At 41.5% G+C, this 18,209-nt stretch overlaps 1 protein-coding gene across 1 annotated transcript in view; it reads right to left on the bottom strand.

Annotated features, from left to right (window-relative positions):
• PLCZ1 (phospholipase C zeta 1) overlaps nucleotides 1-12,955 on the bottom strand; it is a gene marked incomplete at both ends in the record, with an annotated part of 72,653 nt that extends 59,698 nt beyond the window's left edge. The window contains one exon of the mRNA XM_081958696.1: nucleotides 12,918-12,955. Within this exon, the coding sequence (XP_081814822.1) occupies nucleotides 12,918-12,955 (38 nt within the window). The remainder of the gene's footprint in view (nucleotides 1-12,917) is intronic.
• Nucleotides 12,956-18,209: the final 5,254 nt, after the last annotated feature.

Below are 18,209 nucleotides of genomic sequence, written 5' to 3'. Positions count from 1 at the left end.
GAGAGAGAGGGAGGGAGACTGCAATTTCCTACAATCAGTGATTATAATTCTTTTTCCCTCTGATACTAATCTTTGTTTCCTCTATAGGTAAGTGCAAGATAAAATGATATCTGTTTCTGGGCCTCCTGTCTTTTTTCCCCTTTCTAAAGCTCAACCATTTGTGTACCTGTGATTCTCCTATGCACCTTTTTTATTTAAAATAAAAAAATTATCTTATATCGTATCTTTCTTATTCTTATATATATATGTGAAAGATAAGAATAAGAAAGATACGATATAAGATAATTTTTGTATGTATGTATATATATATGTATATATGCAAGATAAGAGCTTTCATATATATATATATGTGTGTGTGTTAGTGGCTAACACTTCTGCCTAATATGTAATACAGCCCAGGTTCAAATCCCAGTAAGGGTATGGCTAGCTGATGAGAGCTAAATAACTTGAAATAGATCTATACTAGTCTCCCTTTATTTATTTATCAGCACAAATACAACACAAACATAGCAAAGGCAACATTAAAAATAAAAATATGGTTTTCTGCCTGGATGGTCTTCCGTAATGAGCCGAAGGACAGAAAGGGGGAGTAGTGAGCTCCTCCCATATTTGGGCATACCAGGGGTTGTAACACAAATACATACCTATTTCCCTGGCTCAGCTGATAAGGAGGAGAGCCTGTGGCTCATACACATACATACACATACACACACACACACACACACACCATATGTGTGTGTGTGTGTATATATATTTGTTTGTTTGTTTTTGTATTTGTTTTCGTGTGTGTGTGTGTGTGTGTGTATTCCAGCATAACTCTGGCACGCCTCGAGCAATTTCAACCAAACTTGGTACACAGATGACTTACTCTCTGGAAACAAATACTGTGAGGGTAAGACACCCATAACACCACTTGTGATGTGTGTTCTGTTATGATACAGCCTCTTGTGCCTTAAAATTGTTTCTACTGTACTGCCGTAAAAAGGCTTCTACTGTACAGCACAGTGGAGTTGCCATGGTAACGGCTTCACAGTACTCCACAAGGCGGCTCCCTCTGGTACGGGGGAAAATCCAACATTAGAAATTAGGTTTGGTCCGGACATTTTCCCCTTATAAATAAATACCCAGGCAACGCCGGGTTATCAGCTAGTTTTAAAATAAGATTTAGTTAATAAATGTTCTCACTTAACAATAGAAATATTGGGCTCAATTGTGGTCGTAAGTTGAGGACTACCTGTATAGTAATATGCTCAGTGTATAGAGCATACAGACAAACCTCATATGCTAGGTCTGCTTCATGTGAATCTAAGAAGGCACTTTGAAATGCTTGCGCAGTTCCTGGAACTATCTGCAAGATGCCAACTTTCTTCCCACCCCAATTGGCACCCTGCTTCCTGACACAATGTCCATCACAACTGGAAACAATGGATCCATTACAGCTCCTGTGGCTGTACTGGGCAAAGTGCAAGCTGTAGACAGTGCTTAGGAAGGCAATTCTCAGGCAATTCAGTGTGTTTGCGAGTGAAAAGGCAGAAGGCATTAGAAACTTTCTGCATGGCATGTAAATGAGGCTTTGAGCAGACATTTTGGCAAGAAATCGGCAAGACCGAAAAAAGTGAGACAGTCTTAACCTTGTTAGAGGCAACATTTGCATGTACAATATAGCCTAGTGCCTTCACTTTTTAATGGTGGCTGGCTGGTTTTTTTTTTTCTCAGCCTATCCTTGTAAGAATAAGAATGGAATAAATAACATACTTCTGGATTTTACTAGACCTTTTCCTTTCAATAATCGAAGTTTGCTTTTGATCATTTCAACTGAACATTTCAATTACAACCACTAGCTAATTCTTTTTCATTTTTCCATTCTGAATGCCAAATTATTGCCATGGGGGCTGAAAGCAAGTGGCTACTTTAAATACTGCAGTTAATATCCATTATGAAACTGTCTAGTAGTCCTTTAGCATTTTATTAATTGGACACTTGTCAGAAAACTTTTTTGATATACTGTATATCAAAGATAGATTACATATCTGCAGCCTAAATAATATTTTTATGTACCTTCTACTCGTTTTGGAAGAGATTAATGTCTTCGCCTTTTGAAATTATGAACTACTTATTTCATGGTAGTAGGTAGGCATTTTATATTAAAAACATACATGTTTTTAAAAATACAAATAAGAGGGATTTTTCTTGTAGTCCTAACAAAGATTCTTGATAGTTGTATATGTATATTATATCAGTTTGAATTATTTTTGATTGCAAAGTTTATATTATTTTTGTGTTTTGCTTCTTCTATTCAATTCGATTCTATTTTATTCTATTCTATTCTTGTTATGCTTTTTATATTGCTTGGCTGAAAAGGGAATATTTGTTCAAGCAAAGGCTATGTAGCCATCTGTCTGGGATGGTTTGATTTGAATTCCTACCCTGAACAATAATTACATTTGGTGGTTCTTTCTAGTACTATAAATCCCTGAACTTAAAAAAACTATTGTTTTTAGTGCTAATATAGCAAAATATTGCTAGCATATTAAAGAGCAGTCATCAGACAGTAAAAGAACAAAACAAAGATGAATTTATTTTAAGTCAAATGTAAAAAAAAACTGAAATAATACTTAATACTTCACTAGAAACCTATTCTTTTTATTTTTTGCATAAGAACTTTGTGATAGGTAGAACCATTTAAGTCATACAAGTAAAAGCTGCCTTCCTGTGCCTATTCCAATCTGCATTTGAAGCAAATGAAAAAGAGAATATTAGAATGCATACCTTTCCTTAGCATTTACCAATCATTCAAACAAATACTCCAGTTTCAAAATTCTCAGCTTAACTCAAGGTCCCACTATTAAAGTATTCAATTTTATTTTAAAAAATTAGCATATCATAATGGAGAAACAACAAACACAAGGGTTCTTTCTCACATCTGCAGTAATGCACCTACTTACTAACCTTCAGCAGGGGGAACAGGGAGCTGAGAATTGAGGCAAGGCAAAAGTTCCTACCAATAAAAACAGTTAATTAATGCTCTAAAACTATATTCATGGCATTTTCTCCTGCACTTTAGCTGAGCTAGAAATTAATAGCTGCAGAAGACAGATGACAGTATAGTGACAAGGACTGGCGCAAAGGAATGGTATGGAAGAAACCTAAAATCTGCATTCCTTTAAGCATAATGTTTAAAACTGTGGCCTTAATTTCATGGAAGGGAAATACAAAGAGAGTGCACGTAGGTCAAACTCAAATACATGATGGAAGTTAAAAACCCCACACACAAATAGCCATCACTAATTTTTTGCATGCTAAAATATGGGAACATGGAATTCCCCTTTCCAAATTCCTCTTTTGATCCCGAAATTGACTCATTCTTGGAACTCTGAATCTGGTCTTATCAAATCCATGGATAACAGATGATTTTTTTCTAATTCAAATGCAATCTAGGCAATAGATTTACAAGTGATCTCAATAAAAACCTTTGGATGCATCAACATGAGATGTATAATAATAATAACAATAATAATAATGATGATGATGATGATGATGCCAATTTTTCTAGAGTTGGTGGTACCGAGATAACATGCTACTTGTTTAGAACTCAGGCAAAGTGAATATAATTTGCTATATAAAACCTGCAATTACTTTTCTGAAATAATGAAATAGCTAAAAAGTACTTCTGGTTTTTTTCCCCCATCCTGTAAGTGCTTTGATGCATATTGCCCGGTTTTAAAGACTAAAAAAAAACACCTTTTCTCATTTTTGAAGGTCATCAGCAGACAGTTTGAATAAATATGTGAGTCCCTTGAAGCTGTAAAATATAGTTGGCAACATCCGCTGCATAATAAGTGCATTTTTACTCCTTTCCAACCAAACCTGATCTCCTTTTGAAATAATTTTGTTGGAGGGGGCTAGGAAGACTTTCATTATATCTGGAAGTGCTATCCCAGAAAGTTTACGCTGATTTAATCATCACTCTCCCTTTCGGAAAAAACCCGGACTGAAAAAGCTCTAATATTGATTTTCTCAGTATGGGACCCCGCCAAAAGTTTTGGACTTCAATATTCATCATCTACAGTCACATGGACAGAAGTGATGATAGTTGAAATCCAAGACTGTTGCAAGTCATGGGATTGTAATATATCACTCCATTAAGAGTCTCAGAAAATCATAATATGGGCATTGAAGGCATGACAAAGCAGAACCTGAGGCTTTATCTATTTCATGTCAGGGCTCCAAGTAATAGATGCATAGTAAGCAAAACTCCGAGGCAGGTAGATTCTTCAAAGGATAGCTTTATGGGAAAAATCATATTGGCACATATTTGGTGAAAACTGTCAGAGTTTGTTGCAGAAAAATCAAATCCAGAAAACGCACACAGATAAGTGATTCGGCTGGATTCATTAACTTCTTTATATACATAAGAACAGATGAATAAATGTACAATACCAACAGGTGGTTCTTCCAAGTAAACCCAAGGCAGGAGAGTTACAGGCAAACACAAGCAGTTACAGTATTTTGCGGAGTATAATACGAACCTTTTTCCCTCAAAAAAAAAGGCTGTAAACTTGGGTGCGTCTTATACATCGAATACAGCATTTTGTGCCTCCTGAAGCCCCACCCCTTTCACCAAAATGGCCGTGCATAGCCTTATGCAGGCTTTCAGAGAGATCCTGAGGGCTGGAGAGGGCAGAAATGACCAAATAATGGGCCATTTTTGCCCCCCACCCCCAGTCCCCAGCAGCACTCTATAAGTCTCCATAAGGCTATGCATGCAATATTTTTGACACAAAACAGGCCCGTTTTCATGAAACTTGCCTTGTCAGAAGGTCGCAAAAGGTGATCACATGATCACCGCAATTGTCCTACATATGAACCAGTTGTCAAGTGTCCAAATTATGACCATGGTGCAATGGTCGTAAGTGTGAAAAACAGCCATAAGTCACTTTTTTTCAATGCCGTTGTAACTTTGAACGGTACACTAAAAAAATTGGCTGTAAGGCAAGGACTGCCTGTATATCCGCGGATATACTGCAAAATGCTAACGACACATTTTCCTTCAAAATAGCTCCTTTTGGGGTTTTCGTTTTGAGTCAAGGTAGCCTAACCCCAATAGCATAATGTACCTTTCAGTGTCTAACATCTCCAGGGCTGCGGACAAGTTGTTCTAGTCCAGTCTGTTATTAATCAAGATCTGGAGTGAAACATTAAGTACCAAGGATGTACATGGTATTAGGTGTCTCTTCGTAACGATTTACCAATCTCTTGATGTTTAAAAAAAAAACATCTTTTCCTTGTTTGCTTCATTGGTTGATTCTCCCTTGTGGTATAAAGGAGTAAATGCTTTCGGTTTCAGCTTCCCTCTTGAAATGCCAGAGATGATTTAACATGCCTCGTGCATGCAACTGGTCCTCTTTCTCAACACATCTGACAACTGGAGCTACAGATATATCCATTGACTCATTCATCTCCAAATGGCATATCCAGAGTTTGATAAACGCATCTGCTCCTTTCTCTCACACACACAAAAAAAAACCCCAATGAAACCCATACGTGCTTCAAAGACAGGAAAACCAGAACTTCAAATCGTAAATGCCAAATGCAGGTGTCCACATTGGCCCTGCCATATATTGTTAAGTAGAGGTCAGGCTTAAATCTATCGAACATTATGCAAAACAACTTCCGATTTCCAATGACTATTAAGGACTTTAGAAATACATTAATTATAAAACCAAGCCTGCATTAATTTGGGACCTAACTCAGGACCCTTCGTTCTTCTAGATCCAGTGACATGCGGTGAGGTTTATGGCTGGTGAGGCACTGACACAGGGGTGGGTTTCAAATATTTTTAGACTTGTGGACTTCAAGTCCCAGAATTCCACAGCCAGGCATGCTCAGTTCTGATATAAAACGACAGCATTTGTTTTTCTCTTTTGCGAAATAAGTTTCCTTTTTTCCTTTTCTTTTTCTTCTCCCTTCCCCTCCTTCCTCCCCCTCCCCCTTCCTCCCTCTCTCTTAAACACACACACACACACACACACACACACACACAGAAGTTGGATTGGACTATCTCTCCTACCCCCTTCCTTCTCTCACTCACTCTCAAACACACACACGCTCTCTACATGGGGCTTCCCTTGGGACGCGCCCGAAGACTGCAGCTAGTCCAGAACGCAGCCGCGCGGGTAGTCATGGGGAGTACTAGGTACTCCCACGTAACACCTCTCCTGCGCGAGCTGCACTGGCTGCCTGTAGTCTTTCGGGTGCGTTTCAAGGTTCTGATCACCATCTTTAAGGCGCTCCATGGCATAGGGCCTAGCTACCTGCGGGATCGCATCCTCCCACATACATCCCTGCGGCCAATTCGCTCTCACAGGGAGGGCCTTCTCCTGGTGCCGTCCACGAGGCAATGCCAACGGGCGACACCGAGGAGTAGGGCCTTCTCTGTGATGGGCCCAACCCTCTGGAATGACCTCCCCCCCGACATTAGGACCACTACTGACCTCCGCTCCTTCCGACAGAAACTGAAGACACACCTGTTCCGACTGGCTGGTCTGGCATAATTTATAACGTCTACCTCCTGGCATACACATTCTTACTGGTTTTTAGAGGGATAGTTTTTTAAATTTAACCTGATGTGACATTGGGATTTTAAATTTTGTACATTTCGATTTATTTATTTAGCTGTACAGTTTGGCATATTTTATCCTCCTCTCATATACGTATTTATGTAGTTATTACTATGTTTTAATTTGTTGTATTTTGATACGGACTGTACACCGCCCCGAGTCCCTTTCGGGAGAGGGGGCGGTATATAAACGCTAATAAATAAAATAAATAAATAAATAATAATAATACACACACACACACACACACAAGTTGGATTGGATATCTTTTCCAGTGGCTTGAAAGCAGCTCCCCTGCCACCACCCCCATTCCCCTGCTGCCTTCCCCAAACACCTCCACCATTGCAAATGCAGCCTGCTGTCTGGGTGGGAAATGCCTGGAACGCAATAAAGCCCACCCACTCACATCCTGCTGGCAGGCTAGGGTGAGAGGAGAGGCAGAGAAGCCAGAGGGGAGCCAATCTGAGTCTTCCAAAAGAAAGAGGCTGGGGGGAAGTGTGTGTACTACAGCATGGCTCTTTGCCTGGCTTCCGTGGATGACTCTGCTTAACTGTTTGAAAAAAGCCTCTAAAAGAGCGTTCTCTACTATGAGGCAGGAGAACTGCGTGCCTCCCCTACATCAGGAATTTTTAGGCTTTTAACCCTTGCTTAACTTTGCTTGAGTGATCATAAAACGCCTAAAGTCAGACTACAGGAGGCATGCAGTTCTCCTGCCTCATAGTAGAGGCCGCTTTTTAGAGGCTTTTTTTAACAGTTAAGCAGAGTCATCCACGGTGAGGCAGCAACTAGCTCAGCTTTTTCCTTTTACATTTTTTTTTCTTTTCATGATGAGAGCGTTGAGGCTGTGCCTCACTTGCCTCACCTGACTGCAAGTCACTGTCTAGATCAGTGATGGCTAACCTTTCTGTCGTCACGTGCTGAAAGTGTGCGCAATGCGCGTGACAGCGCACATGTATGCATATGCCAGCACCCATAATGCAATGAATGTGTGACAGCCCCTGTTCTCCCTGTGCATGCGTGCATGACACACACACACGGGCTCCCCCCCGCCCCCAAGCATGTGTGCATGAACCCCCTGCTCCATTTTGAGCCTAACAGGCCTCCCTGAAGCCTCCTGGGACCAAAAATGAGCCGCAGGGGGCGCCACAGTCCCCCACGCCCCCCTCATGCATGCCCAACCCCCTGACCCCCATGCATGCACACACATCTCCCACATGTACCCTGCCCCCTGCACATTTGCAGCAGAGACCTAAAAATCAGCTGGAAAATTGGAGGCATGTGCGCATGCGCAGTGGAACTGAGCTGGGGTGACAGCTCGCATGCCCGCAGAGAGGCCTCTGCGTGCCACCTGTGGCAAATGTCTCACAGGTTCGCCGTCATGGTTCTAGATCCTTGGACCAGCTCACCATATTGCATAGTTGCCCTTGATTACAGGTCCCAAGGCCCACCAAAAGAATCGGTGGACTGATTAATGGTCAAAATGTGGGAAGACCAGTCATAAAATCTTCACAAACAAGTTTTAAATCCTTTCCAGTTTTGATACGATAATGTGCGATAATGCCAGGCATTGTATTGGCAGAGAAAAGACTTGCCACCAAAGAAATGAAATGCTGTTTTAATTTACCTCTTGGGATATATAAGGTTCCTCGGGATATTTGGAGAGCCATTCACGCGGCGATCTTCCTTGCAAAGGATGCTTTTGAAAGAAGAAAAAAACACCCTGCTGTTTTCTCTCGCTTTCATTCCCCTGAAAGATGTAAAAGGGTCACACTAAGGACAAAACAGAGCCATTCCTTTTAAAAGCATAGAATCAAAGAGCTGAGAGGGACCTTGGAGGCCTTGTAGTCCAACCTCCTGCTCAGTGCAGGAGCCTTAAACCATCTGGGTCAAATTATTCTCCAGTCTATTTTTCAAAAACCTCCAGTGATGGAGCATTCACAATCTCAGGAGACAAATAATCCCATTGATTGATTGATCCTGCTGTCACAAAATTTCTCCTTACTTCTAGTTCGGTCTCTTTTTAACAAGCCTCTACCTGTTACTTCTTGTTCTCTCCTCTGGTACTTTGGAGAATAAGTTTCTTTGTGAAATGAGAGATCCCCTCTCCCCACTTACATTTACCCATTCAATCAGGTCCAACAAGAGGCCAATGCTTTGGGTCCCATCAGCTGGGGAGTGTCGCCATGCAGGAAGCAGGAAGGGAGGTTTCTCTGCTGTGGTACCTGCCCTGTGAATCATTATCCACCTAAAGGTGGAGCTCTTGCCTCACAATCAGGAGGTTGTGAGTTCGATTCTAAGTAGAGGTAGACGTAGGGTCACCTGCTTGAGGGGGTTGGACTAGATGACCTGCAAAGTCTCCTCCAACTCTGTTAATCTATTACTTCAAGCAGGTTATGTTGACCCTGTCTCTGCTGGCTTTTCACAAAGCCAGCCCTGAAAATACAGCTTTGTCAAGGGACATTAGGACTCAGTCATATGACAGAGCTGCTGCATTCATTATACTGATTGTTTTGATGAACGGGATTACCTTGATTGTAAACTTTATGTAGTTCGTGGTGGTTTTTACATGCTTGTACGTGGTTTTATTTCCCTGTTTGCAAAGGTTTGCCTGCAGACGTTTCATTACCCAGCTATGTAACCCCATCAGTGCCATTGATGGTGTTATTGAGTCAGGCAATAAAATGCCTACAAGCAAATCAAGTGCAGAGAGCACCAAAGGCTCCATAGGAAACATGTTATGCAAACGATATGATCTACAACTAAACCAGCATTCTTTCAGTTACTTTGTTCATATTGCAGAGAAAACTCAGCCAGGATTATAGCCTCTGTGGTACAAAGCGTGATGTAGATATTAGAGTGGCAGGAGAGGGGGAATCACTCTTATATCAATCTTTCTTCTCTCCTTTCCCAAGCTCAGCTTCTAAACGCTTAGTCAAGTTTCTTTTCTAGACCAACTTTCTTCAACATGAGTGGTCCATTCATAAGTTCCAGCCAACTCACCAAAAAAGCCGTAGTCCCAATACATCTAGAACAGGGGTGGGATTGAAAAATGTTAGCAACCGGTTCTCTGCCTCGTTGCTGGGGGTGGCCATGGGGGCATGGCCTACTCGGCCTCCTCATGGCAGGGGGGAATTTTCACCCTCCCCAAGCTCTGGAGGCTTTCCTCGAGCCTCCGGGAGGAAGAAAACAGCCTCTCTCAGGCTACGGTGGCCCTCCGGAGACCAGAAAAGGGCCCATTTCCAAACTTCCAGAACTTCTGGTAGGCCCTTTTTTCACCCTTCCAGAGCCTCCGCACAGACCCTGTACTTACCAGGCATGATGAATGGGCCACGTAGAGACTCCTGGGAGGAGAGGGGTGGGCAGGGCCAGCCAGTCCTTGCAACAACCAATTCGGTGAACCAGTTGTACACTTAGCATCCAGTTCGCCCGCACCGGTACGAACTGGCTGAATCCCACCCGATTTACAATTCTAATCAGTCTTCGGAAAGCCTTTCCTACCTGTGAAATACTTCCTTTCTAGTTAGCCCAGGAGAACTATGAGATTACAGATTCTCCTTCCAGAAAGTAAGGCATTACTTTCCGATCTTTGTTCCTGGTGATATTCTGCCTGAGACAGGGATCAGTCTCTTCCTTAAATGACTCCCTGAGCTTCATAAAATTTGCTGTTATGTCAGCAGAAAAGAGCATCATTCAGCTGCCCATAGGAGACATAACAACAGGAGTTTGATCAGGGAAAAGAAAGATGGAAACATAAATCCTGTTCAGTTTGATAGGGATTATGCAACAAATCAGCGATTCCCTTCTGCTTTCCAGATTTCCTAGTATTTAGTGCCAAATAGTGATTACTTCATAAACAGTGTGAATATGTCAGGTTATTTTTAAAGCAACAATGACAGCCTGTTCTTAGCTCACCCACACAAACATACAAAGATGTACAGTGGATAGGAATCCTGTTAACTTCTCTTTCTAATTTCATGTACATTATTTAGTAGGATGCTTTATTGAGTACAATGTAGTCTTAACAAGCTAAAAATCTAAAATCTATCACTTCAAAAAATTTATTCCAGCAGCGAAAGGAACATAGGACTTAACTATGTGAGTTGTACCAGTTCGGTGTGTGTGTGTGTGTGTGTGTGTGTGTGTGTGTGTATAGCCAGTGCATTCTTGACATCAAGTACATTTGATTAAGTAATTCATTTTTCAATTTATCTTTGTTGAAAATGGCTAACGTAAAAAAATGAAGAGGGAGGAAAGTTAAATTCACTCCTCCCTACCACAGAGACAAGACAATCCAAGCTGTTCTGGATGTTTGAAATGTTTGAATAATATAGGTCTCTTAAAAAGATCGAGATGTAGGTCTCTTGCAATTTAAAAATCCCTAAAGATGATCTACAATACATCTTTTAAAAAGTAGTTAAGAATCAGTTCACTGCAGAATGTTTCAATATTATATAGCAGGCTATAAGGGAAGTTGGAATATATTATAATATAATTGGCAAGAGATTCAGATACATTTCTATGAATGAATGCTATTCAGTTTAGGGATAAAAAGATATTTTTCTTAATTATTTATGAGTTAAATCAGTAGTTTCTAGAATTCTCACCAAAAAATCTCTCTCTGTCTCTGTCTGTCTGTCTGTCTGTCTGTCTGTCTGTCTGTCTGTCTCTCTCTCTCTCTCTCTCTCTCTCACTCACTCTCACTCTCACTCTCTCTCCCTCCCTCCCTCCCTCCCTCACACTCTCTGTTTAGAAATCTAAGTAGGAAATAATTTTATATGCACTTTATAAATACTGGTTTCATAGTACACTTTGTAAATTTCAGAATCTCAGTAAAACATCAAGAGACAATAATACTGAAAAAAAATGCAGATAATTTTTTTTATTCAAAATGTGAAATAAGATTTCCTTAAATGTAATCATAAATATATTGGAAATCAGAGTAATTCTCTGGCCAATCCATTGAATGCCCTTTTATGAACCAGAATTACTAACCATCATCTTGTGTCCTTTGGAAATGATTATTGGCAACTAGAACCCACTAGCAAAATTCTGGGACATTGAAAAGTGATGTGAATAGAGAGACTAGGGACTATGAAACGGGGACTTAATGAGAGAATATGGGGTTGGGAGAGGTTCCGTATCCCTTAGCTGCTTCTCAAAATGTCCTCTGCAAAATGAAAGTTGGATTCCAAATTATTTCCATATTGTCCTGTACTCAAAATTATCTTTTATCACCCCAGTATGTTAAACTATACTGGCTAGAAATATGCCAACAGAAGGTCAAGACAGCTGGAAAGAATCAGGAAGAATCCTAATCTTCACACAATTTTGCTGCTTGTCTTCATTCATGCGTGGGAAGAAACTAACATATCAATGACTTTTTAGTCATCTAGGCCACTATTGCCTGTTCTGACAGGCATCCGTTTACAGTTCCTGTTGTCTGAGATAGCTGGGGTTAAGCCTGGGATTTCTGTAAGCAAAGTTCAAATCAAGATTCACTCCTAATGTCTAAACAGACCTGCGGTTTTCTAAGTAACACATGGAAGAGGTTTTCCACTGATCCAGTCTGGGATAGAATGATGTATGCAGTATGGTCTAAGCACAGTACACAAAATCGTCTGCTACAACAATTTCTTCAGCTTCAACCTCAATAATACACGGGCAAACAATAGATACAAATTCAAGGTAAACCGCTCCAAACTCGATTGCAGAAAATATGACTTCAGCAACAGAGTGGTCAACGCCTGGAATGCTCTACCTGACTCCCTTGTTACATCCTCAAACCCCCACAGCTTCAACCTCAAACTGTCTACCGTGGACCTCACCCCATTCCTAAGAGGTCCGTAAAGGGACCGTGCATAAGCGCATCAATGTGCCTACTGTCCCTGTCCTAATGTCCCCATATACTTCTATTCATTTCCTTTGTTCATGTCCATGTTTATACTTATACCTGTTCTCTTGTACGTGTTTGACAAACATAAATAAACAGATAAATAAATAAATAAAACAAAACAAAACGTTTAATACTGCTAACCTTTCTGTACTTTTTTTTTTCTTGGGAGATATTGATTTTTCACCGTATCTTTTTCATGCGATACCAGTAGCTAACTTTTCTTCTGCTCAGTGCAAGCAATGCAGGCACCCTCTGAAGAATGGCCCCTGTGAAGCAACTTAACAAAGTTACCTGTCAATGCCTCAGGCAGAGAGCGACAGCTTGTTCAAGCGAGGACAACTTCATTTTCCCTGCAATGGGTGACAGCGACATGCCAGGGTTTTTCCTAACGCTGTCTGTTTTCTTACCGAGCTGCGTCCTGCCCGGGAGCAAGGATACCCTTCATCTTACCTTCCAAGCCGCCATCCTACTTCGATTATCAGAAGCTCATCGTGACTTATCCAGAGCCTGTTTTGTCATATTTGGTAGTGACATAATTTCCAACTTATCTGGTTTTATGAATCTCTGCGCATTTCTGCAAGTGCCATATAAGATTGAAAACAGGGAGGTGGGAGAGAATCTAATCACAATGCAAATTAGGTCAGGTTTGGCACCAATGATGTGAAGCAATAGCTTATTTCAAGGGAGTCTCGTGTGGTAACAGTATAATTAAGATTTCTGTTAGAAGTAATGAACATTATTTGCCTAGTTGAGGGAGGGAGGGTTTTTTTTCCCCCTGCAATGATGAGCTATTGGCTTAGGACCGGGAATACTTGCTTATGGGGGAAATTTGAGAAAAAAATGATGTGGAATTTGCCTGATCGATAAGAGAGCCAACCCTGGATGCCACATAGAACAGAACAGAACGGAATAGAATAGAATAGAATAACAGAGTTGGAAGGGACCTTCGAGATCTTCTAGTCCAACCCCCTGCTTAGGCAAGAAACCCTACACCACTTAATACAAATGGTTATCCAACATCTTTTTAAAAACTCCCAGTGTTGGAGCATTCACAACCTCTGGAGGCAAGTTGTTCCACTGATTAATTGTTCTAACTGTCAGGAAATTTCTCCTCAGTTCTAAGTTGCTTCTCTCTGTGATTAGTTTCCACCCATTGCTTCTTGTTCTATCCTCAGGTGCCTTGGAGAATAGTTTGATTCCCTCTTCTTTGTGGCAACCTCTGAGATATTGGAACAATGCTATCATGTCTCCCCTAATCCTTCTTTCCTTAAGCTAAACATACCTAGTTCCTGCAACCGTTCTTCATATGTTTTAGTCTCCAGTCCCCTAATCATCTTTGTTGCTCTTCTCTGCATCCTTTCTAGAGTCTCCACATCTTTTTTATATCATGGCGACCAAAACTGGATGCAATATTCCAAGTGTGGCCTTACCAAGGCATTATAAAATGGTATTAACACACACACACAATATATATATATATATTTTATACACACACACACACACATACACACACACACGTTTTAATTTCCTTTCCTAAAGACAACATCCTGTGAGTTCTCAAAGTTTTAGGGATAGAATTTTGGAATTGTGAGAACCATCGACAATCGATGCTCTTACAAAGTGGCTCTAAGGAGCAATCTAATCAATTCTGAATGATGGATTTATCTCAACACTGTTGCTCTTCCCTTCTCAACACTCACGACTCTTCCTGCCTTGCCTCAGATAGGTGCCTACAGTTTGCTATACAGCTGTAGGCTGCTATTGCCATTTTTTAAAAAGAAGAATTTCTAAAAAAGCTCAGGAAGTCCGTTTGTGGTCAAGATGTATTTTTCAAACAGAAGCAAGAGCAGGGACAAGTGGATCATACCAGAGGCAGAACTTTCTTCTCATATATCTCACCAGGGACAGCTTCAAGCCCTTTGAGCAGTCAATTCTATGCCACTTTTTTCTTTAAATTGTAATAGCTTCAGGAAACCCAACATGTTCCTAAAAGACCCCACTAGCCTCTCCCTTTGTATCTCCAGGCATTTTTCTACCAGAGGGTCCTCCTTGTTTACATCCTACCTTGCCAAAGGGGTTACACCTGTATCAATCTTTTGATGGCTGATCAGTCTCTCCAACAGGGGAAAAGTGAGGACACAGTTTCTCCAACAGCTCATCTATGAATCACACTTGATCTTCTAGTCTTGATTCCTAGACACTCTCTCGTAACTTCCATCTCCTTCTCCTCCCTCTTACGTACTGTAGGCATAATATAACCATGACATATACTCATTGTGCTCCGTAGCAGAAGTAATTCAGTACGGTAAGCAAAATGCATCCTCTTCCCCATCCTTCTCCCCTCCAACACACCCTCAAATCTTTCAGTTCACATGACCTGTTCCAAAACGCAAAGGTCCCCTTAAAAATGGTGGCTGTTTCACAGACTTACAGCTCTTAATGTCAGGCAGCAAGAAGAAACATGAGATCATTGGACTGGAAAGAGCAGGCGCGTTCTCTCAAGGCAGCTGCAAAAGAATATAGGCACCACTCTAGGTTCTGTTGTGTTAAATCACTTGCTTTGTATCTGCCTGTGGGGACCTTGTTAACAGGGCCAGTGCCGCCTGCCAATCTTGCTATCTTGCATGAAATATATAAGGTTGGCTATTACCTATAAAACTCCATAGATGCCAACTCCTTGAGAGAAGATTCCTGTATGCATTCTCCTCCCAGCGAGGCGCTCTGAGAAGACGTGTCTTCAAATTGGGTTAATTTGTTTCTCGCGATTGAGAGCTGCAGCCACTTAATTCTTTGGAATACACCCTCTGCGAATCAGACCTTAGAAGCATGCCTTTTAAAAGGGATTTTTATTATATTGTTATCGTTGTTGTCATTGATGTGATTGATTGAAAGGAAATGAGCTTTTGGGTTTTTTATGATAAACCACTAAAGATTTGGGTAGTGAGCAAGATCATGCATTTAATTTAGGAATAGTAGAAGCACGGAACCTTTTGTAAGCTAGATATGATGTTAGGACCTTTCTCTCTTTTTCTTCATTCCATGCCAACCAACCAGGGGGCAGCAACTAGGAGTGGCATCAAGAATGTTGGGCACACCTGGAAGCAAAGGTGGGTTTCCCAGAAGTTTACCACTGGTTCGTTGTGCGCGTGCACTCTCTCTTTGTGAGCGTGCATGCCTTCTGCACATGTGCGCACCTTTCGTGCGTGTACTTTGCTCATGTGCGTAGCTTGCACGCATGCACATGGCTTTGAAAATGTGGCTAAATAGGACAGCATAGAGCTGGGGCGGATGGGCCGGTTAGGGCTCACTCTCAGATTGCCACTTCTGGTTCGCTCGAACCAGTCTGAACCGGCTGAATACCACCTCTGCCTTGAACCCTACAAATCTTTAACTTCCATCACCACAACCTGCAATGCAGAATGAGCTGCCTAGCAAGCCATAGGGGTAGACCCTCAGAACTAGAATGCCTTCGAGCAATAAACTCTGTCATTTGCTTGCTGTAAACGCCTCCTGGAATTTAAAAACAGAGTGGAAAGGCCGCATTGCGCCATCCTGATGCAAGTTCTGTCCCCTTTGTACATGCACAGTGACATCACATCCATGCCCAAAGGGGCGGAGCTTGCAAGACAGCAGCGCTGTCATCATTTTTTTACAAAAACAAGACATTTGGGCAGTAAAGAATTTAGATTTCTGTATTTCTTGACTGCCATCTAACGGTTGTCTGTGTTTTGGGAGCCCCGGGGAAAAAAGACATAATAGGCATGGGTGTTTGATGACATATGTTTATCCATCATTTACACTGAAGTATGCATGTTATATATGCAGAAGAGCTCGAGTTTAAACGCCAATCAAAGACACAAGGTAGTAACACCGGAAATTCTGGAGAACTGCTGCCAAATAGAAGGGACCTACTTCTCTATCAACGACCATATTTCCCCAAAAATAAGACAGGGTCTTATATTCTTTTGACTCCTGAAATAAGTACTTGGTCTTATTTTTGGGGAGGTCTTATTATTTTTGAGGTGCAGGAGACAGCAAACATAGTCACCTCATGGCTGCTGCTGTGTTGCAATATTTTCGGGCTGGGGGTGTATTTTCAGGGGAGGTCTTATTTTAGCGCATGCACAGTTTTTATGTGCTTTCAAACTGCCAGGGAAGCGGAAGCAGAGACATGTAACGGGAACTCACTCCACCAGGGATTCGAACCGCCAAACTGCCGACCTTTCTGATGGATAAGCTCAGCGTCTTATCCACTGAGCCACCTCTCTATCCCTATCCTAGACAGTACATAATAACAAATTCTGGATCTTCATTTTGCAAGCAAACTTGGAAAGAAGTCAGTCTGAAGAGAATCAAGCCAGGAAAAGGAAGGACACCATCATTTATGAGCCACTGGGAGACCTGCAGGCCTCAGGTCAACTTTTATTATGAGAAGTGACCTTTTGCTTATGAAGCTAAACAATATCTTGGGCGAACTTCTGGTGACCTTTCATATTTACTTTAGACTTGCCAATGTCTTTGCCTGGAGTTTAGCAATAAAGATTCCCCATTTCGATCATTCTCCAACAATGAAATGTTGACTTTCTTTTCTTCGAAATCAAGTGCAAACGGCTGCTGTTGCGTTAATGGAGTGTTTTGCTACTTGGCAGTCAAAGAGACCCCAGATAAAAATAATATTGTTGCAGCCAAAAAAGGAAGAGAGGCACAGCAGTTCATTTCATGTGCTGGTGCTGCCGATCGCATCCAAAGCAACCCCCTGTAAACTGTTTCTCTTTGCCGTTTTTATCCCCCCTCCCAAGGGTCATCATTTAAACATATTCTCCTTGATTTAAGCGCTGTCTCACAACTGCTGGAAAACAGAGTATCTGCTACAAAGAGGCTGCACTTACAACGTCGCCTGTCTCTTTAAAAATTAAGGGTACGCAGCATGCCTGCCACTTCCCCTCCTTTCACCTCAAAGAATATTTCCAAAAGCAAAAACATAAAACTCAGCTACTTTCCTCAACTGACTCGGGAGCAACTCATGAAATTAAACAATTCTCATCTGCCTTCTGGAACAGTTAATTTCAGAAAGTATCATCCTAACTAGTATTTTAGAGGAGCGAAATATTTTTTCCCTGCATATCTTTCTTCAACCCTCCATCCCCAATGATTGGCCTGTCTGGGCAATCTGTCCATTACCTCTGTGGTTTTCAGCCTGGTTTTCGAGTTCTGTGCTATGGCCAGATTCTTCCAATTATCTGTAATGTCAACGGAGACTTGCCCGCGGATTGAAACACTAAGCTACTCTTTAAAGTGGCTTCCACAAGTATTGTTTAGCTAAGAGAGAAGATCTGAAAGACTTTCTTGAGTTGATTTCAATTCTGAATGAGTTTCCTAACATATCCAGGTTGTGTTCCTGGCAACATTGCAGGGGCATCTTGCTAGTCATGGTTGTTACTCGTGTTTCTCCGAAAATAAGACAGGGCCTTCTTTTGTTTTGATCCCCGAAATAAGCGCTTGGCCTTATTTTCGGGGAGGTCTTATTACTTTTGAGGTGCAGGAGGGAGCGAGCGTGGTCACCTCATGGCTGCTGCTGTGTTGCAATATTTTGGGGGGAGCGCTTGTTTTCGGAGGAGGGCTTATTTTAGCGCACGTGCTCAAAGGCCCAATTGGGCTTATTATCCGGAGAGATCTTATTTTTGGGGAAAGAAGGCAGG

The sequence above is a fragment of the Natrix helvetica genome, assembly GCF_964273705.1.
Source record: "Natrix helvetica genome assembly, chromosome: 6".
Lineage (NCBI taxonomy): Eukaryota > Metazoa > Chordata > Lepidosauria > Squamata > Natricidae > Natrix > Natrix helvetica.
Note: the sequence above shows the minus strand (reverse complement) of the source record. Positions and strands in the feature narration are given on the sequence as shown.